The 23,547-nt window shown below is 48.6% G+C and overlaps 3 protein-coding genes across 4 annotated transcripts in view; 2 read left to right on the top strand and 1 right to left on the bottom strand.

Annotated features, from left to right (window-relative positions):
- The first annotated feature begins 510 nt into the window (after positions 1–510).
- On the top strand, positions 511–2,461 carry LOC131208224 (uncharacterized). Its single transcript, XM_058200880.1, has 3 exons — positions 511–811; positions 1,354–1,491; positions 1,556–2,461. The coding sequence occupies exons 1-3, from the start codon at positions 763–765 to the stop codon at positions 2,029–2,031; spliced, it is 663 nt and encodes a 220-aa protein (XP_058056863.1). The 5' UTR covers positions 511–762; the 3' UTR covers positions 2,032–2,461.
- A 656-nt stretch (positions 2,462–3,117) lies between these two features.
- LOC131216073 (uncharacterized) lies at positions 3,118–9,081 on the top strand. The gene is made up of 5 exons (XM_058210474.1): positions 3,118–3,533; positions 6,124–6,431; positions 6,882–7,232; positions 7,372–7,693; positions 7,775–9,081. Exons 1-5 carry the CDS (start codon positions 3,440–3,442, stop codon positions 8,209–8,211), a joined length of 1,512 nt encoding a protein of 503 aa, XP_058066457.1. The 5' UTR covers positions 3,118–3,439; the 3' UTR covers positions 8,212–9,081.
- A 2,770-nt stretch (positions 9,082–11,851) lies between these two features.
- The window catches only part of LOC131206483 (GTP-binding protein RAD), a 23,740-nt gene continuing 12,044 nt past the window's right edge, over positions 11,852–23,547 (bottom strand). Inside the window, exons 3-10 of one of the 2 annotated variants that reach the window (XM_058199046.1) lie at positions 21,245–21,704; positions 20,459–20,600; positions 19,045–19,167; positions 17,395–17,619; positions 17,206–17,291; positions 12,746–12,926; positions 12,550–12,683; positions 11,852–12,491 (exon numbers count right to left, since the gene is read on the bottom strand). In XM_058199046.1, coding sequence (XP_058055029.1) covers positions 12,348–12,491; positions 12,550–12,683; positions 12,746–12,926; positions 17,206–17,291; positions 17,395–17,619; positions 19,045–19,167; positions 20,459–20,600; positions 21,245–21,463 — 1,254 coding nt within the window. In that variant the 5' untranslated portion in view covers positions 21,464–21,704 and the 3' untranslated portion in view covers positions 11,852–12,347. The remainder of the gene's footprint in view (positions 12,492–12,549; positions 12,684–12,745; positions 12,927–17,205; positions 17,292–17,394; positions 17,620–19,044; positions 19,168–20,458; positions 20,601–21,244; positions 21,705–23,547) is intronic. The other variant, XM_058199048.1, reaches the window with a different exon arrangement.

The following is a 23,547-nucleotide window of genomic DNA, read 5'->3' as shown; positions in this document are numbered from 1 at the left end:
GATTAGATTTCTGCCTCGACCATATGCCAAAAAAAAGACGTTGGCGTGTACTGCGGAGAATGGACTGGCCGTTTTTGCTAAAATTAAGTTCGCTCAACGTTTTCTTGTATCTGTATTATGCAATGGGGTTATTACTCTGATAAAATCTGATAATACGGTGGGTTGATACCCCCACGGGATGCGTCGACCTGGCAACGGATGCAAATGTTTGCTATCACATCGCCTCCATTCCTATATAATCAGTCCCTCTCTGCGCACGCCCTGAAGATACTGTCCCGGAGATCATTGTTAGGTCGTATAAGATGCCTCTGATATCAGGCTGGGGCTTATCGGGGCTGGGTTGGTGACGTAGGTGTTATTGCTACGATTGCCTGATACGCATCCACTCGGTCTCAATACCAATCCCGAGCGTTGGTTTTATCTGTACACCCTCTTGGCGGTATAAAAAGGAGGACCCAGCAGATGTGCAATCTTTGATTGCTTAGTCTCTCTACGGACGCACGGCGGAAAGTAAAACTCCAGCAAAGCGGTATCGCCAAACCTCCTGCCGTTAACGGGTGCCAAGGGTCCGTAGCAGATTCACTGTAGTATCCGGAAACCATGGATCTCTTTCCACTGTGACTATCGCTAGTTTGTGTTTCAATGATTTCGAAAGTAAATCACAATCTCATTTCGGCGGATGTAGTTGTCGTGCTAAGGAAAAGCACGAAAATAAAATTGAAACTTAGAGCTAAAGGTTAACGACGACCGTCAGGGAGTGGCATGGCTAAACGGTTTGGTGGCCACGGTTTGCGATATTACGCGATGATCGGTAAGTTTGACCAAAGCTTAAGTATCCGGTGTAAAATTGTCGTTATCGGACAATGATCGGACACATTTTGTACCGCAATTTTTCCTATGTCTCTCCTATCCTGTATCTCGGGACACAAAATCTAAAGCCGTCGGCAAATTCTCAGGAGCGTACGAGAAAAAGAAGTCATCGATTAAGCCTTATCGTCCCGAGTCTGCTCTGCCATCTTCCCTATTCACCAAATGTCGTCACGGACCTGGGATCTGGAGTACCACAATGGTGACGCAGAATCGAAGTAGGACCGCATTATTATGATTTGCTTTCCTCCGTCGACTGCGTTTCCAACATATGACTGTTTTTGGCCACCACACCCATTGATTTATTATCCATTATCCGTTATCGTTTATCCATTGCGATGTTTTATCGGCAGCCGCCGCAGGGTCCGCGACTCGAAACTTCCTGGCTGGGCGTCCTTATCGTAGTTTTAGTACCCCCGATAAGAAAAGCGGTGTACCGTTGGATGATGTTTTTCAATGGTACCATTTTTCCCATTCCTATTCCAGTCCTTTTGGCGATTGGCAAGGTTCAAGGCAAGTCCGGCCCGACTGGGACATTACCGGACGCGAGCTTGGGCCCGTACATCGATGGATCGCACACGATAGATGCGGAATCCGCTGTTAGCGAAGAGCCACTCCTAGGAGGTAAAGTATAATTTGCCTACATTACGTTCTCGAAACTCACGTGGAACCTCTTTCCGCCTCGCAGATTCTTCGACCGAGGATCCTAGCTCACCGCATGATCGTGTATTTTTATCCGATACTCCTATCATGGATGCCGTCACCATCATATGGTACGTGGCCACATTCATTGCACTGATATCCTTCTTCCTCGTGATGGCCTGTGCCGATCGCAACCGCTGTCGCTCTCGGAAACCGGCCGACGAGCCAACTCCGCCACCAACGCCGGCCCCTTCCTACAGGCAATTCGCTCCGCCCAGCTACGACAGTCTCGATTTGGAGAAAGATACGGATAGTATTTTCATCATTCCATACAACGATCGCAGCGTGAGCGATCAGCAACACACCCTAGCCAGTACCCTGGAATACGTGATCGAACAACAGCCCTCCAGCAATCGCGAGCCATCCAATGATATTAGCAGCCACACCTCCGCCGCCCCCGCTGAAGTGTCCTCCGTCGTTGAAGTAGCCAGTGAGGTTCCGGTGCACCCAACGTTACGGTAAAAATCACGAAACTCGTGACGACACGATGAGCTGTCGCTGTGAAGGTCGCGTGAGCCGTGTGAGTCAGAATCACAAATCCGTGTTCCGCGTTGCGTAGGATGTGACGAGGCAGCCAGTGTGTGATTTTTGCATCTGAAGTAGGGACTTTGTGATGCAACAGTTTGCAGTTGAGTGGAGTGGTTGTCTAAGTTAAGGCGAGCAGTGAAATCACTTGAAACCCACTAGTAGCGGTGTTGAAGGAGCGCCGGCCACGTGCTGGGTGGCCTTCGCCAAAGCGTGTTCATGACAAAGCTGTGAACAACCGTAGAAAAGCAATCCAAAGACAGGTTTATCGATAGTACAGGTTCCGCCGGAAGGTGCATGGTACAGGTGCATTGTGTATATAATTAGCTTAAGTTTCGGTTACGCACGGCCAACGTTTCGAAATATAAGATGCTTTTCATACAAAATGTAAAACAAATCGCGTGCTATGTTTTATCGTATCGCGCTGGCTTACCGAATAACGATCACCGAACGCAATTGTTCGCCATAACGGCAAAACCATTTATTTCGAACAAGTTGAACGAGTTTCAAGTTGTTTGAATATTGTCTATACTTTCTCAATCGTGATTCAAACTCCCAATGACTATTTTTCTGTTTCAGTAAAGCATGAATTTTGTGGTTTCATATCACAAGAAACTGTATAAAGAAAAAACTGCCCTTCCAGTTTGATAGGGCGCGCGCAGCTGCTTTCGATTCTGCGATCCTCGATCCGTTCCCATAAACACGCACCATCGGGTGCGCGTGTGAGTGGACGCGTATCACTATCTCGCTCTGGCCGTCAGCTATCTCTTTCCCGTTTGGCTTGGGTTCGCGGACCGAAACGAGCAAAAACAGAGCCCGCGAACGCAAGAAACAGCACAAATTTTCCAAAAAGAAGTTGTGGACAAAAACAAAGCATTTGAACGCACACAACTAATGTCAATTTCGCTTACGTGTGTGCGTGCCATCCGGCTGCCGTTGGCGCAAGTCCGCGGTGAAGTTGTGGGCAGAAATCTTCCAGATGCTGTGACATCTTGCCGCTCAGCTCGGCCCGCGGGTTGCTTGGATCGCGTGGTAGGTGAATTCCGTTCCGTGCGCGTGTGATCACTGTGCCTGCTGTCGATTCGTCAGCGTAGCCATTGAAGAAGCTGCGAGAAGATGATCGTATGACTAGAGTGTGCCCAAGCCAACTATGGCCACAGTGGGAATTAGCGATCTACCAGTGGATGTGTGAAACGGCCAAATAGTTAAGCCGCCGCGGCGTTCGGTCCGACGCGGAGAGCGAAAACAAAAACTTATCATCATTCCGCGGTGCGGGCGCGTTAGATGCGTGGCCAAACATCATCGTAGAGGCGCTACAGCTGGAGCTCAAAGATATAAATACAAAATGATGCTCCGCAACATATTATCATCCATGCTGTGGTGGTGTATTTTTATACTCTTCACGCAACGCGCGTCCGAATGTGCATCGTTCTTCTCAAGTAAGTGGTACAAGACATCAGCAGCCAACCATCTGCCAATGCAGGGCACACAGGGGCCGCAGGGATGCGCGGAGTGGCTCTCGGGGTCCCCTGGTGCTTGTTTTTCCAAATCCATTTTCCTGTGGCCGCCGTTACCGCTACTGCTTCGAGCTGCTGCTGCTGCGCTTCCACGCACGGGTGCCGAGGAACGGTATCTTTCGCGCCGTCTCGCTTGCTCCACGCTGACATCCTCTCGAAAAACCCGTCGCGGAATTAACTGGAACACTCCGGTTCGTTTCGTTAGACCGCCCCTCGAACCCCGCACCATGGCCGCTGAGATGGCGACCTCTCGGCAATTTCTCTATCTATGTTTCCGACGAGCTTATCCGATCGCCACCGTGCGTGGAGGGCACGGCAGCTGCAGCACAGCCCTGCAGCGGGGGACAATCTGAGACAAACGAGATGACTCGCACGTAGGCTTTGACCTCGCCAAATAACCTTCAACGATCACGATCGATCGATCGCTCGCAAGAAGACAAACAGTTGATCCTTATGCCCGTTCTCTTGCTGTTTGACAAGCTGGCAAGCACTAACACTGTGCCGGTTTGCCGGTCACGCGAGATTTTCTCTTTCGATTCCGAGCCGGCCTTTGATTTCGTGTGATAACAACTGCCGATTTGTGGCCGCCTTGGAGAAACCGTCGGATCCGAGAGATGAGCCTTCTTTCAAACCGATCGCATCGAAGTGCTTCATATGGGTTAGTGTTTCACCGACGGAAATCATTAAGGAAAGTTGGGGCTACAACTAATATCGAAGATATATTCGATGCCCTTTCCTCGTGCTCTAGTTACTTAATAATGCAGTTTCGTTTGAAATATTCAGCTGGAAGTGCGGAAGTGGCGAATCGGTCCGCTTTACACAGCGGACACCAGAGACACACAGTTACATGAGCTCCGGGCGTCTCAGCCGTTGAATTTGTGTCAAATTTCATGAATTCGTTACCGTTTTTCAACAACGCCGCCGAAAGACCGATTGTGGGCAAACGCAAGCCCGGAGTGCCAGCGATTAGCCCAATGTACCACCGGTGCCAATTGTGGGCCCAATTCGTTTGGAATTCGTTTTGCCAAAGAAAACCACGCTGCGACTGATTTATGGTGAAATCGTCAATGAAGGAAAACACTCCCAGGGCGGTTTTCGGATATTTTATACGTTCATGCACTATTTGGTGTGGACCGGTTTTATTTCCAAAAGCCATTTGAACATATTGCCATAGATGGCAGACTATAGATTTTTGAGCAGCAATAAACTGCACTTTCATTCCGGAAGCAGCCCTATTGTTTCGCTTCAAGTGGACCCGGGGATGCACTTGAGTAAAATTATCACAACGTTTGGCGCACATTGCATCAGCCGACGGCCGATTCACCGAAGGTGCCGTAATAGCAACGTGAAGTGCATTATCGATCTCCAATCAGTATCATCTTCTTGATCAATCGAATGACGATACCACTGCCGCGCTGCGCCATCTCTCATCGAAGCGATGTCGCGATCCGCTCGAATCCGAATGCACTAAGATGACCACACGTCGACGATCGCGGAGCTACGTTCAAATATTTGCCGAAGACCCTTGGCGGTTGTGTGTGAGCCCACTGACATGGAGGAAGTGGCCGAGTAGAGAGGTGGATATACTAAATTGATACAGGTCAGCTTGGGTAACCTTCGCATAATTGATGGCACTATCTCGAAACACTGAGCACGGCCGGCAAACACCTACCGCGAAGGCTATCATTGCTGTATCTTTTCGATGGAATTTCTTTCGACATTCGGTGACTGCTACATTTCGCTTTAATTCGCGCTTTTTAGTCACGACAGTAATGTTTTATTAAAAGCCACCACAAGGTCCGGGAGTGTACCGGGCCAAAGTAAAGGGGCATTACTGCGACTTTCGTTTGTGATAAAGAGAAGTTTTTCATCTGCCGCGACGATTCGACCGTGATCTGCCCAGATGAAACCTCTTAACTCGCTTTCGAGATCATTGTCACCACCCATCGTTGGTGGTTATTTTTTTGTTGGTGGAGACTTTCGTGTGTTGACGGCATTGCTAATGGCCGCGACACGGTTGGGTCACCGTGTGCTCATTGTCCATTTCGTTAACCAGCCAGACCTATTTCACAAACCAATTTTCTTACGTCCTTTGTTTTTCTGTGCCCGTCTGATAAAGCAGTGAAATGGCCCCAAAACAGGCACTACTTTTTGCTCTCCTGGCCGAGGACACTTTAAGAGCGGTCTTTTTGCACTGGCCATAGGTCTTGCAATGGATTTCAACTATAGAAAGTCTTTCTCAGTGGAAGTCTTATGAAACATTCAAATATGAGCAAACCGCAAAAGAATCTGCAACGAGTAGGGAGCACAAGCGTAATTTTGTTTGTTTGTTTGAGTTTCAGCTTGGCAATTCATGTGTAAGATTTGTTGTGGTTATGTAACGGGGCAGAAGTGTATAATGCATTATCATTATCCTGCAAGAGTCGCACAAGATCAAGACACCGCAATAAGGAAACAAAATTTTACTAAGATTATCACACAATTTCCCTTTTCTCTTGTCCATCACGAACAGATGCAGAACCTGCTGGCATTGGCGCACCCGGATTGCTACCGTCGCTGTGTGGCGACAGCAGCGAGTCCAGTGAGCAGTACGTGAGCGATAAAGGGGCGACTTCGAGCGTGGTGCTTAGTTTGCGCCCGGAACACGGCCGAGGCTCGTCCTCATCGTCCTGCAAGCGCCAGTTCCGGGCACCGGATGCGTACAGCTTTTTCGTGCGCTTGCAGCGTGTTCCCGGTACCGCCGGATCGCGGGGCGCACCGAGCCGAAAGTATAGCAACAGCAAGTCCAGCAACAGCACCGACAGCTGCTCCCTTACGATTGTAAGTAGCGTTGCGCATGCGTAACACGCGTTACTCCCGTATGAGACGGTCGGTCGCGGATCGCTGTGAATGGTCAACAATTAGCATAGGATGATTCCCTTGGGGGCCGGCCGCGAATATTGCGAAAGCAAACAACTGGCTGTTAAGAATTGATCGCTTTTCTAAGCCCCCCCATTTGTAGCGAACAGAGAGTGAGCGTTTAGCGAGCTGGAAGCGTAATTGAACGAGGTCGTGTAAAATTCGCAAACCGTAGTAGTCAGCCAACGAAGCGCAACGGGCCGCGCCACGGACCGATCCACGCGGGCAACCGCGACTAACCGACCGTCCGGAGCGGAGAAGTGCTAATTAGCCAGTGTGAGTTGGTGTAAAATTCAATTGATCTAACTGAACTTGAACTCTCTTCTTTGCCGGGTTTCTGTGGCCGCTCCCTCCCACGTATCGGACGCCTAGTCGCAATCGGCCAACGGTGAGGTGTTGCCCTCGTGGCGCCTCGATCCGTGCTCCCTGGAAGCGTCGGGAGCGGGCGACGATCAGATGCGCCTGCTGCAGGGCAAGCTGAACATCGTGTGGAACCACGACGGGAATGCGCCCAACTATCGGCTGCAGATCACGGTGGTCGGTCAGGGGACCGTGTGCTTGGAGAAGGAAAAACATTCCTGCCTAGATTACGTCGGCATGCCGCTGCTCTGCGTTGCCCGCGAACTGATATGTGATGGCGTGCCGAACTGTCCGCCCCTCGGAAGCGATGTGAGCGATGAGAACGAAATGATGTGCGCCAAACACAGACTCGAAGAATACTCGGTAAGTTCTTTCTTCCTCTGGCAACCAACAACAATCTTTTATAGATTTTGTGCACAGAATTGTAAATTAAGCTCAGTTTTCAGCACATCACTAAGTTAGTTTACTTCGAGTTTCAATGGTTCATTCATTTATTTTCTAGTCAAACCCTGTCCAATCGGTGTTCAGAAAGTACATTCAAAATACGCTAAAGTCGTTCTTCGGCGGTGAACCAGATGAGTTGCCACCAGGCGGAGTGGCAGATTCGTTGAACGACCAATTCGCGGTACGTTTTCCACCACAACCACCAACATCATCATCGTCATCGCCATTGCTGCCAGCTGGCACAAGCACCACCGAGACCGCAGTGCCGGCGAAAAAGCACCGCAACTCGCTGACCGGGCTCTCCAAGTACGGCCCGTGGGGCTATCTGTTCCTGGGCATGCTGATATGCGGTGGTGCGTTGCTAATTTGCGGTTTATGGGGTAAGTTTTTCCATTCGTTTTTCGCGCCAATCCTTTTGCGAATTGCTGTACGAGCTGCCACGGTGCACGGTTTTCCCGTAGAATGTTGCTGTCGATCGCACAAACCCGAGCACAGTCCCGATGATTCGTTGCCCGACGCCGTCCCTTCGTTTCTGCAAACGTCGCCTTCACCCGCCGACGTCAACGGACGCATTGTGACACAAAACGGTCCCATTCCAAGCCTCAATCTTCCTCACTACGGTGAGCTCGATCCACCGCCCGCTTACTCGGTGCTGTTTCCATACCAAAAACCCTCCGACGACACCGGCACCGAAAGTGAGCGACCGATAGTAGTGACCTCCTCCGAGGAACCGCGGGTGCTGACGGTGGCTGACGGCCATTCCGGCACCGTCCGTAGCAATATTAGTAGTAACAGCATTGTAACTTCCGATTCCCGAGACGATGGGACACCGGAGCCGGCTTCACCACAGCAGCGCCCCGTCCCATCGGTGCCACATTCGTCGTCATCCCAGGCCTAGCATATGCAGCGTGCGGAACCATGAGGTGGCATAAATCGTTGGCTTTGGGTGATTGCTCATGATGATGGTGATGATTGTAAAGAGCACAAACGCGTCTGGTTCAGTCGGATAGAGTTAGTTCACATTTCTTCGGTTTCCTTTCCTGTTGGAATGTTTATAATGTTCCTCCTTTTCGCTACTTTTACCCGGCTCCCACGAGACAACACTTTGTCGATGAAAGGCTGAGTGGTTCGGAGTCAAGCGATTTTACTCACAAAAAGAAAACAAACGTTGAGCAGATTTCGTTCAAAGCGTCGTTTCCGTATGCTGTTTCCGTAGTTTCGGACCGCGGTGTGCTTCTTATCCTTAGCGAAATCGCTGCGACACACTGATAGGCGACCGACTGCCGGAAAGCATGACCGGCTAGGCAAGACAACGAACGGAACACAGCGGCCGACACTCGCTCGGGCATTTAACCATGACACGGCATTAACGAATATGTTAGAGAGAAAAAATAGAGCGACAGTGACAGTGGAAGAATAGCACGAATAGCAGCAGCGGTAGCAGAGTATCGGCCAGCGTTTTTGATGCATTTGCAATCGCTTTGAGGGATCGGTGTAGCGGCGATCATACTCGACTCCCATATCCCCAAACAAGCCTCTGGACGTACCCCGCCACAATGCTAGCCATCTAGCCAACAACCACAGCAACTTACAGCAGTACACGAGCAGAGAGCACAATACATACCGAAGAAAATCCTCGATTAACGTTTAAGGGACGCATTTAGGGTCACTCACGATGGTAGGAGTACTAGTATACTAAACCTAAGATGCTACTAACAACGATGCGTAATGTGATATTAATTTATTGATAAACATCGAATAAAACCAATTCTCCCACTTGAACTGCGCGCTGTTTTGAATGAGGAAATGGTGCGGAACCAGCATTAGAAACTTGTCCTACAAACAAACTCTATTCCTGTTTGGTGTATCTTACAACCGAAAACAAAGAACTGAACCAGAATGGGCGTTACTTTCATGCTCCAGTACGCTATGCGTTGGGACCACGTTCAATCTCAACGATTTCCGTGTCTTATCTTCAACATAAAATTTAAGGGCAGCCCTGCGGTGTCTGTCGAATGCTGACGTCTCAGTTTCTCGGCGAACGAGACACAACAAACTGCCGAATATCCGGTATGCGACCCACTCCCGATAACATCGTTCCGCCATTCGTGCCAAAACTGGAATAGCGCAAGACATAGGGGATTTTACTTACGACCGACGATATTTACAGCATGATGACGAAACCAACATCAAACTAGTCATAATCAGTGAACAATATACGTTTATTTTTACCGAAAAATTAAAAACAGTGTCGTAAGCATGGGGTTTGCATATCTGTCTATACGTATGCATATCGTTCTCACATAGTTTGTTTGTATATGCGTTTGTAGGTTTTAAACAATAAAAGAACTACAATACAGACTCTTGGTTGATAAAGTCCGACACATTAGCATTTCGCCAGCTCTGCCTCGTTTGCCACTGCCTATTGCCTCCTTTCTGTCCTTGAGTGTTGTAGATGTTTATGATTGTTTGATTTCTTGTCTCCGGCTTCTTGTGTTGTATAAACGTAGTAAATGGTTTAAAAGTCTTCAACATTGCAACGAATTGTTACTGCAAGGTGGTGGTACGGTGCTAGTAAATCGAGGTCAGACGCCGGCCGGGTGACAGCATTCGAGGTTGTTTGGACGTGTTTGGGAGTGGAACCGGCAACGATAATGGAAGGTGGGAGAGGACGATGCTTGCTTCTTCCCTCAGCTACTCTATCAGAACCAATCTAACGCCTATTATTATCTTTGGGCCCACAGTTAACGGTTTATCAACTCTGGCTTTTGCCGTGCAAAAGTAGAGCATTTTCTTCGATTCGAGTTGCTTGTCGACAATTTGTGTAGTGCGCGATTTTGGATGTTCGCGGACTTATTGCTGTTTGTCGCATTTATTGTACCATAATACAGTTTACTTCACAACAGCTACACGGTACACGGTATGGTAATTGTTCAATGAATGATGCAACATACAACACGTGCTTACCTACTGGACTCGTTCGGTGCGACGACAAGGTGCGAGAGAAGGATAGTTCCGATTCGTGGAGCCAACCGAAAGCCAGCAATCATTCCAGAGCGGTACCAGAACAGGTGGTTCAAGAGAACACGTTACGGTGCTCGAGGACACGCTCGGTGTCCGGAAGATATTGTAAGAGAAAGTTTAGAGTGGAAGAGAAGTCTCGATAAATTGAAAGTATTTATAACTTTCTTGTTTTCTAAGAAGGACAAGCTATGCTGGTAGCCCATTAGGGCGCGTTCGCCATAAAGACTTTAAACAGCAACCACACTACGCGATTCGGTCGTGGAAGATGATTATTAAATGATTAAACAACGTATTCTAGCTAAAGTGTTGTATAAACCGCTGCTTCTTGTTTTCTTGTCGTGCCCAGCGGAAAGAGTTTAACTTTAATATAAACCATTACTAGTTTGCAGGGCACCATCCCTAATTTTGCCCCAGGACGATTGTAAACACTGGACATAAAGGACAACGAACCCAAGGGAGGCGATCTTTTACCTACAATCGATAGACCTCTAATCTGCGCGCCAAACCCCAAAGTTTGATTGCTTTCGTGCCCGATTCGTCTCACAGTATAAATAGAATTTCTTATCGCTCTATCACTGTATATCCTCTTATAGCATATGGTGGCGGATACAAACGTACAACAAGATCACGGTAGACCCGGTGAGGGCACACGACCACGGGCCAGGGGGGGCTACAAATCGAATTAGGTCTAATTGCCACTTGTTTGATACTAAGTTCCTCACTGTTATTGCGAGCTGTCCACCCCACGTCCCCCAGCTGGTTGCATACGTTTTTCCTAATACAAATAACGATCATATAAACAGTTTCTTTTTCCTACTATCACCACCGCGCATCACGACGGCCGCTGTCGGTTTACAGCCGTTGCATTTGAAACGATATTATTCGAGTCTGCGCGTGTGCCTACGTACTTATGCTGCTAGTTACAATGCATTTATTGATGTTTCATGAGCTTGTTCCGTAAATGTATATGAGACAATGGTGTTATGTTTTGATTATTTGCTTCACACACTTGCGATCGCGCGATTAGAATTGTTCCACTTCAAGACGCTTTAAACAATTGGTGCCCGGTCCCGGGCCGAGCAGTGATGGATGTGATTTCGAATTTGCACATTGATTTCTTTCACTTTCTGCCAGCATCTGCCAACTCACATCATCTTTGCCCGTCACCTCACTAGCCGTTCTCCACTCGAATGCTTTATTTCTTTGAAACTCCAAGAAACGGCCCCCGCGCTTACTCCTGTTTCGGTAGAATGGTTTCATAAACGTTTGATTACATTTTACAGGCTTTAGTTTTGCTTTGGTTTGTGGTGTGGTACCTAACTTAATTCATGGCGCTGTAGAAAAATGAGTTGCCTTCTCGTTTGTGCCCTTCTGCCTGTTTTCTTTGGTTGTACGGATTTGTTGGGATACAGTTTATTTTTCTTCTTATGGCAAAGTACAGTGGGAAATTAAGTCGCTTACACTAAGAATTGCGTTGTGGCACAGTGTTCCTTCTCACATGTTTGGCGATGGTCGCCTCGTGAGTCGTCGGTAGTGTAGTGCCTCTCAGTAGTGGTTTATCTATGCTAATCATCCGCGCCACGTGTCGGTCGTTTTACCTTTGATATCTCTTATTGTTCCGTGTTTCGGCTTTGAATTCGCTCGAGAAACCTTCCCTTCATTAAATATATCTATGAGCTGACACGAAGGCACTTTTAGCAAATTTTATAACTACTGTAACGTTGCCGCCGGATGCTGTCTGGTTCGCGATGGTCTGTGGTGGCGTGTTCCTGGTGCTCAGTGTTCCTCGTCCCTGTCGCTTAGGCTGTACCGCGGTTCAACGGTGCTCTTCTACTCGCACCTACTCTCCGGCCCTCTGGAAGGCAAATTATCATTTGCCCGTGCGTGGTTGATGATACACACGCGTCCTGATTACAAAAGTAGTCGAGTTTCGCTCGAGAAGCGTTGAATATTCAGGATCAAAGATAGTTGCCGGGTGGAAGCAGCAGGAGAACCAAACGGTGAGCCACTCTACAGCACCTGCAAGTTTTCGCAGTTCTTAAACTTGGAATCCTCCTTGCCAAAGATCCAGGTAATCATCTGGCGGGCCTTCATCGAGGCCCGGACAACGCTGCGATTTTTGTACCAGTGCGCCGATGACGGCTCGCGGGTTCCCTGCGGATACAAACTCTCGGTTAAAAATTTGAACCCACACAGCCTGGGCCAATCGAACCTGAATCGCGGCAAGCTCCCTCTTCAGGCGTATCTGCGACAGGATGCCGGCCAGCAACTCGTCCACGTTGTGGTTGATAGCGACAGACACCTCGATGAACTTGATTTTGTGCGTGCACGCCAGACACTTGCCGTCTGCAATCGGAAAAATTGACATCGTGCAACTGAACCGGGGAAATCGCGTGGCTGGGGCTTACCCTGCGAGGAAACGGCACGTGATCGGGCCAGATCGATCTTGTTTGCCACCAGAATCGTCGGCCGGGACCGGCTCACGTCCATATCGTGCAGCATGTTGAGCAGCTGGTCCGCCCGGCTGAACGTCGCCTTGTCGACCACGGAAAACACCACCAGAAATGCGTCCGCCTTGAGCATCTCATCCTGCGAAAGTGAGCGGGGTGACATCGTTGACAAAAAGCCGAAGGACGGAGCCCGGGAAAGGAAACGTTGCAGAAAATCTCTCCTCCGCCGACTCGAGACTCGAGATTAGCTTGATTATGTCAGCTCGCGCGCGGCTCGCCGCATTAGTATTCCGGGGACCGAGCCGTTCCCGGCGAGTGCCGTCTTTATTTGCGCAATTTACGGCCAACGAGGAAATGGTTAACTTTTTGGCAGGCCCGCTTCCTCTTAACCTCCAGGGAGCAGGGAGCAAAAGTCAACTTTGTTGGCTCGGCGACGACGGCAGGAAGTGAAAGAGTTTCCCTTAAATAATCCAGTTCGTTCTCGGAAGGAAGCTGGTTACCAAAGTTTGCGGACTGAACAAACCAGTGGAGGTTTGGTTTTTGTTTTGCATTTTATATCCTTCGTTCGGTGTGCATTGTTTTAAAGTGCCCAGAACCCAGTGCTCTCTCTCTCTTTCTCTAGAGGTTTCGTTTCCTTGTCTTCACCACGGATAAATGTAATCGTTTGAAATGTTGAAAAATAAGCATTTCAGGTGCTGAGCTTTGTCTCTCAATCACTGTCGATTATCATTCAATCATTTGGTAAAATCTCTAAAACGTACTGCCTACAGTGGTTCTATACGTCTGAGAGCGGATTGCCTCGCGTACCACGGTAATTTAATGAACCATATCTGCCGATTAGAATGATAGAAGGAAGAGGATGAAACTAAAAACAAATATTAGGCAGTTACTTTACTCATTTCAATTTACCGATTACTTACTGCCTTCTGGCCCCCCAAAATGGTTTCACGTTTGCTAGTTACTTCCGCAACGAGTCGTAAAACGCTCGGCTGCCAAATTGATTTAACTTCCCCCAATAATAATTGCCAACCGTACGAATCGTTGCCGGCAATCTGCTGTACCGTTTCTGATTTTCGCCTCAATTAGTGAGCCATCATCAGGAATGCTTTCGCTTTTGCGCATGGATGGATCTCGCTGGTGGCGACAGAAAAAAAGGCAGCACCGACAAAAAGGACACCGGATTCCATCCATTGCGCCATCCAAATCTGCCATTGATTAAACACGCTCAAAGCTCGGGCCCGTGGCCCGACCCAACCCGGGATGTAATGAAATGAAAATTTATTCCCGCGCAACCCACCGTGGCCCGCGCCACCGATCGAAACCAGAAAGGGCACGGGCCAACGGGATGTCCTGCGTTTCACACTTCGGTTCATCGACGCGCTTTCGATGCTTAAAATTCATAAACGATTCCCGGGTTTGCTGTGGCACCGATTAGGACATAATATACTGTCCTCACCGACCCCGTTGGCCTCCCAGCTCCACCGACCTTTCGGGCGATGTGTGTGACGCACGAACGGGCCGCCCACCGGACAGGACGATGGGCGGCACACACATACACGTTTTAAAAATTCATCTCGCAAAGGGTCGTTTTCCGTGTCTCGCTCAGCATCCCATCGTGCTGGCCAAACATTTGGTCCCATTTGGTCCTGGCCCTGGCCGCCATCCGGTTTCGCCTTATCAGCAGACACCCTGTCACTCACCCGGTGCCAGTTTCGAGCCGGAGTGGAATGGTCGAAACATGGCGAGTGCTCACCCCAGTGCCGCTCCTGGCGATGTCCTCGGCAAATAATAAAACGGACTGTCGCCTACGGCTGACAGGCGGCCGGCTCTGAACTGCTGGTGTCCTGGTACGCGCCGTTCGGTGTGCTGACACCAAGCTGACAGGAGAATACTATTCAGCGTCGATGGAATGGCATCGCTGGCCGCAGGATTGATAAAATAATTATCATGTACTATTGTTGTGTTCCGGCCACCGGCCACTCTTCCACGCAAACCGCGTTGCGTGTCCGGAGTAAAACGGATTCAATCTGGACCGGGCGAGCAAGGTGAGAGCAATAAAGGGGTGATGATTCCGCAATAAAAGGCAATGAATTCGTAATTAGTTACGAAGGCGTGATGCCCCCGGGGGGCTGGGGTGCCATGGTGGTGGGAAGTTTCACAATTGTTGCTCTGTTGGTTGCCACACGGCACGGCGCCCCACGCCCACCACCGGGGGGGATGATTTCATTTGCGCTGATGGTGATTTTTTCATCCGGATAGAGCACGCCAATTAGGCGACCACATCGTTACCCCAGGTTGGGACTGGAAATTTAATTTTCCCCTCAGCCAACGGCCTGGCCTGAGCCCCGAGCGGCAGGGCAGGTCCTCGAGATGGCACGAAAAGACGCTGGTCGCTTGGCGATCCTTTTGCTCATAACGCCCTCTAGTGTCGTCTGGACATTTCTGGTACGGATCTGGTTCCCAGCACCTGGTCCGTGTCCGTGTGTCATTCTGTTATTGCTTCCTTTGCCAAAGACAAAAGTGGCACCACTCGGTGGCCACTTGGAAAGAAGAACGGCCTGCTATCGCGGCGAGCAAACGGGAACTCGTTTCGCTTAGGATATTTGACATTTCTTGAACCTCGCGTTACTTGAACCCAAGGCATCTCGCCCTTTTGAAGCCCTCTTCAGAGCTCAGAGACAATGGGAATCGGGTTCGTGGCCAGAAGGAACCGCAAACCGTCGCCAGGTTCCGTAGGCCCAGTTCGGAGTAAAAGCTTCAGAAAAGCACCCGCGAAAGAACAGTTAAGCAGTGAGCGGTTTCGTGATACTCGAGAAAGGGCTTGGAAATGTACACTCTTAACCCTTCACCCATTCTTTGTCGTAATTCCGCAGTAATCGAATGAGACTACTTTAAGTAGCTCCTTACTAGAACAACTAAACGTATCACAAATCATAAAATAAGTCTCAAAAATAAACGTTCAAACGACACCAGCATTTGCTTCTACACCGGAAGTAAATGCCGAGTCAAAAAGGGTGTTTGCATGAAACGACTTCAGTTGGATTATTTCGCGGTCAAAACTGCGGTAAAATCAACGATCATTCAACCGACGTACGATAGGTACAGGACTGTTTTACTTCGGACCAACCAAAGAGAATGTTCAGGGCAATGAATAAAATCCAATTGAAAATCCTTAAAATTATTTAACGAATAAATTGGGATAAATTACAGTTGAGGTTACGTTTTTTCCAATACTACTGCTCATACTGCTCACATAGCAATAACAAAACCATAGAAAAACTCGAGCAATCTTTTTTGACAATCCTTTCTCGATCTAAATTTTTCATCATTCAAGAAAATTTTGTAATGTTTGAAAAACGTGTCAATCGTTTAGTGCAACGTTTGGATTGTACGGTGGATGCATTAAAACTTCCCAACCAAACCCCCGGACTTTCTGGGCAATCACTAAAGACGTGTGTGACATTTCGTTGTCCTGATGGAACACAAAACCTTCGCTGTTTGATTCTGGCCGTTCAATCGCTAGCTTCGAATGGTGCAATTCTTGACGGGCAAAAACAAAAGCAGTGAAAGCATCTTTTTAAGCGTAAAGTATCAGCTTTAAAGCGAACCAAAACTTGAAACTATACGATCGATACTTCACGAGATATCGATCACTGAAGGCTTCTATCGTGAAAAACGTTCATGTCTTTTTAGCCAGCCTTTTATTTCAATTCTCAGATCATTCATCAGGAGTGTATCTCTTCCTGCTTAGTCCTGGAAACTATTGCCAATTGATTGATAATGAAAATCATGTTCAAGTCGTTCCAAATTCCAAAGTCGGATAAATATTTGATCCTGAATTTTGATGAAACGAACCAAGCCGCTTCATACATCCTATTGGGTAGACTTTTTCCTAACAATGGTACGGTGGTGCTATCAACCGACTTTAGTCACATCAATTAACCAGAAAGTAGATAGGCCAAAGCCATGTCGTAAACTTAGTGTGTCTCAATGTGAGATAATGCACTGCCCGGGATCATGTTACAGCTTGGTTACGTCACGGAACGAATCCGAGCCACGTAAAAATAATTAACAAAGCCAAGCGCCCTTTGGTTTATGAGAGTTAATTTCGCTAAACCATTAAATATTAAAGCCTAACCAACATACACCATCGCTCGTGGCATAGCAGTCGTTCGGGTCACCCGTTTCGGCAGGCCACCGGTCGGCAGAAACCAGGACATCCTCAACAGGCGCAGGCACACACTCTCCCAATTGGGTCACTTTCTACCGCCCTGATTTATGATTAAACGCCTCCAGAAAAAGCATTACAATTATTAGTTTCTCTCCGTTCCGTTCCTCTCTCGGAGGTGGAAACTGTGTGCTCCGGTCCAACGGGGACCCCCCCAAAAACCACACTGCCCCACAGAGCGCCACCTTACCTTGTTCCCTATGCTGTCGTTGACGAACTTGAGCTCCGATTCCTCTCCGTTCAGGATGATGGATATGTTCTGCTCTCCGGGCGACTCTGCGGCGCGAGATGTAACAGAATGTAAAGGAACAGAACAGTGGACAGGTAAGTGAGTGGGTCCCTCCCCGGGTTGGACTGTGTATCGCGTGTGTATCGTTACCATCGTATCGTGTGTCGTAAGCGTTGATACACTCCGACGAGCGGAACTGCGACAGGAGGGCCCCTTTGCCGACTCCCGGAGCGCCTATCATCATGACCCGGTACGAATCGATCGGGACGCTCGGTTGCGTTTGGACCTCGTCCACCACCCGCACCGGGCTCACCGGGGCCAAGCTGTTGCTGCGCGAGCGTCGCCGACGGAACGAATCGCCCCGATTCACGACTCCTGTGGAGAGAAAAAAAAGGATAACAACCGGATAATATTTGTGGTCACCCAACACCCAAGTCCTTCTACTGCGACAATCACTGCCGGAGTTGAAAGGTATTATTCCGTGGGGACCCGGCGGAGAAACATTAGTGCATCCGATTGTCGTTCGGGCCCCCGGATAGGGTAGTTATGATTATTGCTACATCATCATTTAGAAGTCACTTCGTGTCGAAAGAGCAACATTTACGGTGCTTATGAGGCAGGCTTCAAGAGCTACTCCTGAAGGGGTCGGGTTTAGGCCCACCTGGCAGCATCGCTGCTCTCCGTTGCGACTTAAATGAATTGATTGAGCAAATCAAATTAACTCCAAAAAGGGTTTGCCCAATCAAGTGTCACCTTAAGTAGGTGATGGTCCGTGCGACTTATTTGTGGCTTAGGGTTTGGTCCTTCGTTGGTCCATTTTTGAGATACTAGGTTGTTTACTAAGTTTTCTACACTCTTCATATGAACGTATGTGAAGTTTCATTCCAATCGGTCACTTATTTTTTTTTTACAAACCATTTGATATCGACATGTCACAGTTTTTTTACAATGGAAAAAATCAAGTATTGTGCAGTGATTTAATTATGTTTTAAAGCTTTTTAAAGCAAAGGAATATTATGAACGAATGTTGAAAGTGTATAAGGACTAGGTCGCCGAAAGTGTATAAGGTATAAGGTCGCCTTCAATTAGGGGGTTAAAAGGGGGTTTCTGAGTTTAAACGGGGTCGCACTATCCTTCAAGACGATCCATGTCAAAAACATCGACAAGCAGACCCACAACACCTGAAATCGTAAAAAAAGCAGGATATTGTATTGGAAAATCGTCCAATCACTTAAAGAGATATAGTATAAGGCCTAGCTATCCCATTTAGCAGTGTAATTAATATTTTGACTGAAGCTTTGACTGTTTCAGTATAACAATTATTTTTTTGGCCTAAAAGCTGTTTCCAAAATGGGTGCCTCATTCGCCAAAAATTGAACAATGCACCAGGTCACAAGAGCAATTTGAAAATGGCAAAAATCCATGAATTCAAATTGTTGGAGTATCCACTGTATTTACCAAATTTGGCCCCTAGTATCTTCCATCTGTTTTGAGACCCAAAAAAATCATGCGTGAAAAGCGTTTTTCATCAAAAGATGAGATCATAACAGCTGCGGAAGCGTATTTTGCTGTCGTTCCAGTTTCTCACTTCAGGGATGGAATTCATAAATAGGAGTCCCGTCGGAACAAGTCTATTGATGGCAAGGAAAGACCACACTAAATAATAAAGTGTGTTTCAAACCATAAAAATGTATCCTTCTTATCGATCCGCAAAACTTAGTTGTATGAATTTCAACCCTGCCAGGATCGACCGCTTGACCCAAGCATACGCCCGGGTGCCAGTGAGCCGCTTCGACATACCTTGCTTCGATGAACTGAACGTTCTCAGTCTGATATTGTCGTCATCTTCCTGATCGTCGAGCTGTAGGTGCTGTAGGTTGATCTGTGGCACATCCAGAAATGCATTCGATTTTCTCGGTGTCGCTGAATGTAGGAAAACCGAAAGCAGGTTAATGATTCGCCAGAGCTGATGCGAGATTCGGGATAACGGTTGGTTGGAGAAGTGACAGAGATCGGTGCATGCACAAATCGGTACTACAACAGAGAACGAGAACGGTCTTCTACGGTTCGGGTCCGTCAGTGAAACGCTATTGCTATTAAATATGTATATGTATTTAAAGAAGGATATTCATTCCAGTCATGCCAGGCCAGTCAACACATTCGCTGTATCATTTAAGCCGATCAAACCGCCGAACTTCCAACAACATCTTCCAGGCACGGTTCCTTTTCGACTACCGGTTTCGATGTGCCTTTCGAGTTGCTTTGTTGCCAACGCTGCCGAGCTCACCAGAATGTTGCAGCAACATAATCAATCCAACCCATCACTCGTGATTACGACTGACGCGCAAATGGGAGGAAATATTATGATCCGTTTTTCTGCACTTTCACCCATCCGGCCGGGTTGGTTCGAAGGGTTCGTCCGAACGGGCACTGGACTGGTGATGGACTTGTCGACCCGTCCAAAGAGTGTCCAGCCAACGAGGACATTTCTGGCTGGTCGATTCCACAGCAAACCGGTCCAGTCGGAGGACACGTTGCGTGTGCCAGTGGGCGTTATTTGAACGATGCAAATACCTACACATACACACATACAAACGCAAGCCACCGGACTGGGCCGGACACGGACTAAAATTGGATGTTTCAGCAGCGTACTTGGGACACGGACATTGCAGCACATTTGGGGCGTGCAAGAGATTGACAAGAGGATGAACTACGCAAACCCTGAATGGGGATGAAAGGGGGACAAACACACATAGTACCGAGGACACCGAGGACATATTCAATCGGACCTGCCAAACTGGCTGGGAAATTGGCTCAAAACCTACGCAACGTCATAAAGGACACAGAGAGAGAGAGAGAGATAGAGAGAGAGGAAGAGAAAGACAGGCGTGATGGTTTACAAAAAAGGGGGGTAAACAAACAACAACGACAGGACCCCGGGTGGAGGTCAAGGGAATTCGGGTACCACCGGAAGAAGGGTATTGCGAGCCACTTGCCGGCTTTCGCAAACTCCGGCCATACCTAGCTTAATCCTGACATTTTGATGGCGTCGCTCTGCAAAATGGACAACAAGCATAAGTTTGGGAGGCGCACGAATTAAGGATGATCACACAGCGCGATCGTACGCGCTCTCATTCGCCCACGGTTAGCATTATAGTAGGCAAACGAGATGAACCCAATGGCCAATCAAAGGACGCATCTATTGAGCTAGTACCTGAATTGTGCATCGGGCGCCTCTGCGATCCTCGGCGTTTCTGTGGCGGCGGTGTCTCGGAGTCGTTCAGTCGGGGCTCGCTCGTGCAGTGTCCCCGCGAGTCCTGCAGCGTCACGGGCGGTGGCTGTGGTTTGCGGCGTACCTGCGACACGACAGAATCGAGTCATTAATGTTGCCAGCATTATTGGGGGGGGGAAATAAACATTGAACAAAAAACATTATACAGGTAGATCGTGGTTGGAATCAACAGTAATTAAACCACTAAAGGCTCTCTAAAATTGTTATAAAAACAAACAAGAAACATGTTTTTGGAAATCGTCGTCAAAAGAAAGCGGATACGAAAAAAAAGTCTAATAAATAATACGCTTCAAGATCAAGTGCTGTCCGATGGAATTGTAAGCAAAGCAATATTAAGCACTGGCCGTAAAATTTCCGTCCTCTCGAAGTTGAGTAATAAAACAAACGTTCGGTGTGTTTCGTTTGAATTTCTAACGAACTCCTTGGTTCGATTGGAAATCGGATCTCAAGATCTGGTGTCGATAATTAACGGTTTTAAAGGCAAATAATTAAGTAAATAATGAAGTAAACACATTAAGTAAACACATTCGAACATTAAGTTCGAAACACGTTCGAGGCATTTGATTTGCCCTTTTTACAGTTTAGGAAATTAAAAACACGATAAACTTCTCAAAGCAAAACTTCAGCACAGCCTAATACAAGTTCAAGCGAAACTTAATAAATCAATTAGTGGGGCCGAAGGAAGGAACACATTTCCCGGTCGGTCACGTGGCTCCTTACCGATCGTGGTCCTGTGATGCGTGCGCTCTGCGATCGTGTGGCCGGCTTCCGGCGCCGGTAACCCGGCGTTCCGCTCTCGGGCGTGTCCCCCTCCGACGGGGGGCTGATGATCGTTTCCAGGCTGGCGCAGGCCGGCGCCGAGATGGAGGAACTGCGCTTCTTGTACGCGGGACGCGCCGACGAAGATAGCTCATCCGCCATGGTCATCGAGAGGTTGGGATTCGGCACTACGCTCTCTCTCTCTCTCTCTCTCTCACTCTCTCTCTCTCTCTCTCTCTCTCTCTCTGTGTCTATCAAGGGCTTCCGGGGCCCTGGTTACTCTACTGTTTTGTTGGTGTGTGTTTCAGATTGCTTTCGAATGTTATTGCTTGGCGGTCGCGTGTCCTTGCGTCTGCCGGTTAGCGGCTGCCGATGATGCCTCGGTGCATTGTTTGATCAGTGGCGCGGGCTGCAAAGAAGAAAGTGTGTGCGCGTGTCACAACACAGAACAATTCGTGGTGTGATGCTGATCCTGGCCCGGTGGCCCTGACATTCGCGTGTTCCGGGGGAATGGCCGCCCTCATATCATGTGTCATGTTAGGTGGTCATGTTGCCGGTGGGTCGTACCTTATTGCGCGCTACATACGCTGCAAACGATTTCGGTTCTATACGGATGCTGGCATCGTGTCACACCTCAACACCGGCTGCCGGCCTTTTAACTGGGCCGCTTCCAAGTAAAAGTAGTTGGGAAAGCCCGCCGGGCGTCGTGCCCGTGTGCGATTGCGACACACCAGGACGAGAAAACAATCCACCCGCCCGGCCAGCCAGTTGAGGCGAACTCATGAATAAACATTCTCTGAACCATGATTTTCCGGAACAGGCGTCGTACCCGTCGGTCGTTGCTTTTGAATTTCTTCGCGCGCTGGTTGCGAGCGCTTTATGGGAACTTCCGTAAATTCAATTAGTTAAAAGTTGCACCACAACCACTCCGAGCCGTATCAGTGCTGCGGTGCCGCGTTACGACACACTGCTATTGATAAAGCGGTGGAACAATAAGACAACAACCCACCCCAACGGGGGAACGGGGGCACTTTCTTGACCCCTTTCCTTCCTAGTGGCTCCCGACCCGTGTGCCGACAGGGATATTTACTGCATGCACGCGGAAGCGCAAAAACCTAAACTTTGTGCAACTACGGCGTCCGGGGACCCGTAGGTGGCCTGCGGGCCTTCCCGACACCCATCGTCCATCAGACCGGCAGTCACACACGCGCGCACATTCCATTTCCTCAGACAGAAGTTGAGGCGCGCAAAATTCTTGTACTGCCTTCCGGGGCGACAAGGGCTGGACGAAGGGACGGTGTATGAACTGGGTGGGGGGGGGGGTCGGTCGGAACTCTCGAAGAATTCAATATTTTAACGTCTGGAGTGAAATGTGGAACGGTCCTGCGTCGGCAACCCCCCGCCGAACTCCCGGGGAACATGTCAAGACGGATGGTAAGAAACATGTTCTTAGCCATGTTACCCTGGCGCACAGGGTGACTCGTCGTCCCGGGTCCTCCACAGAACTTCTCCATCGCCCGAATGAATTCAATTAACTGTTGCGCGGTGGTTGCGTTTCCCCAACGTACGCAAAGTTACATCGCTTTAGCACTACGTCATATTCACAATTAAATTTGAACCACACAACACTTGGGCGGTGCTGGGTGAGCCAAACTCGCAAGAAACTCGCAAGGTTTGTTTAGCAACGAACGTGAAACTCGTTTGTTTGTACCCTGTCGAAAGGTTACACACCCCTTCGAGGTGTGCAGTGCGGCAAATAATTTCTTTAACTTCAACTTGGAAACTGTTTGAGGATTTGCCGTTTAAATTTTAGCGCTCCAGCAGACGTGTAAGGTAAAACCTGTCACACTTAGAATCGGGAACAATTGCATTAGCTCTATCTCGGGGTTGGTTTGACTAAGGAAACATGTTAAGGATGAAATCAGGAACTTTCTTTGGAATGCGCCTCATTATTTTCTGCACAATCTTCTGGCCAATTTCTCGCCATCTCTGCAGCATCCCGCATCACCTTTCTAGTCTTCTTCAACTTCCTATTGAAGAATTATCCAATAACTAGCAGGTCCCGGCGAGCTTCGCCACGCCTCATTTCATTCTCATTTCTCGACTATCCGGCATTTCAGAGGATCGGACTTCCTGATGAAGTCCGATCGGTTTCCCATCCCGCCTCCCGTTATTCCTCCGTTTCGGACGATCGGCTTCCCTTTTCATTTCCCGTTACTCATCCTTTTCAGACAATCGGGATTCCCGGTGAC

Source organism: Anopheles bellator, chromosome 1, assembly GCF_943735745.2.
Source record: "Anopheles bellator chromosome 1, idAnoBellAS_SP24_06.2, whole genome shotgun sequence".
NCBI classification, from domain to species: Eukaryota; Metazoa; Arthropoda; class Insecta; order Diptera; family Culicidae; genus Anopheles; species Anopheles bellator.
This window is presented reverse-complemented; position numbering and strand designations above follow the sequence as displayed.

Excerpts from the sequence above, each read along its gene's own strand:
- LOC131216073 (XM_058210474.1), top strand. The coding sequence starts at position 3,440 with ATGATGCTCCGCAACATATTATCATCCATGCTGTGGTGGTGTATTTTT. Across the intron at positions 3,534-6,123 it reads ATGTGCATCGTTCTTCTCAA|ATGCAGAACCTGCTGGCATT; the intron begins GTAAGTGGTACA and ends CATCACGAACAG. Across the intron at positions 6,432-6,881 it reads ACAGCTGCTCCCTTACGATT|TCGCAATCGGCCAACGGTGA; the intron begins GTAAGTAGCGTT and ends TCGGACGCCTAG.
- LOC131208224 (XM_058200880.1), top strand. The coding sequence starts at position 763 with ATGGCTAAACGGTTTGGTGGCCACGGTTTGCGATATTACGCGATGATC. Across the intron at positions 812-1,353 it reads GCGATATTACGCGATGATCG|TCCTTTTGGCGATTGGCAAG; the intron begins GTAAGTTTGACC and ends TTCCTATTCCAG. Across the intron at positions 1,492-1,555 it reads CGAAGAGCCACTCCTAGGAG|ATTCTTCGACCGAGGATCCT; the intron begins GTAAAGTATAAT and ends TCCGCCTCGCAG.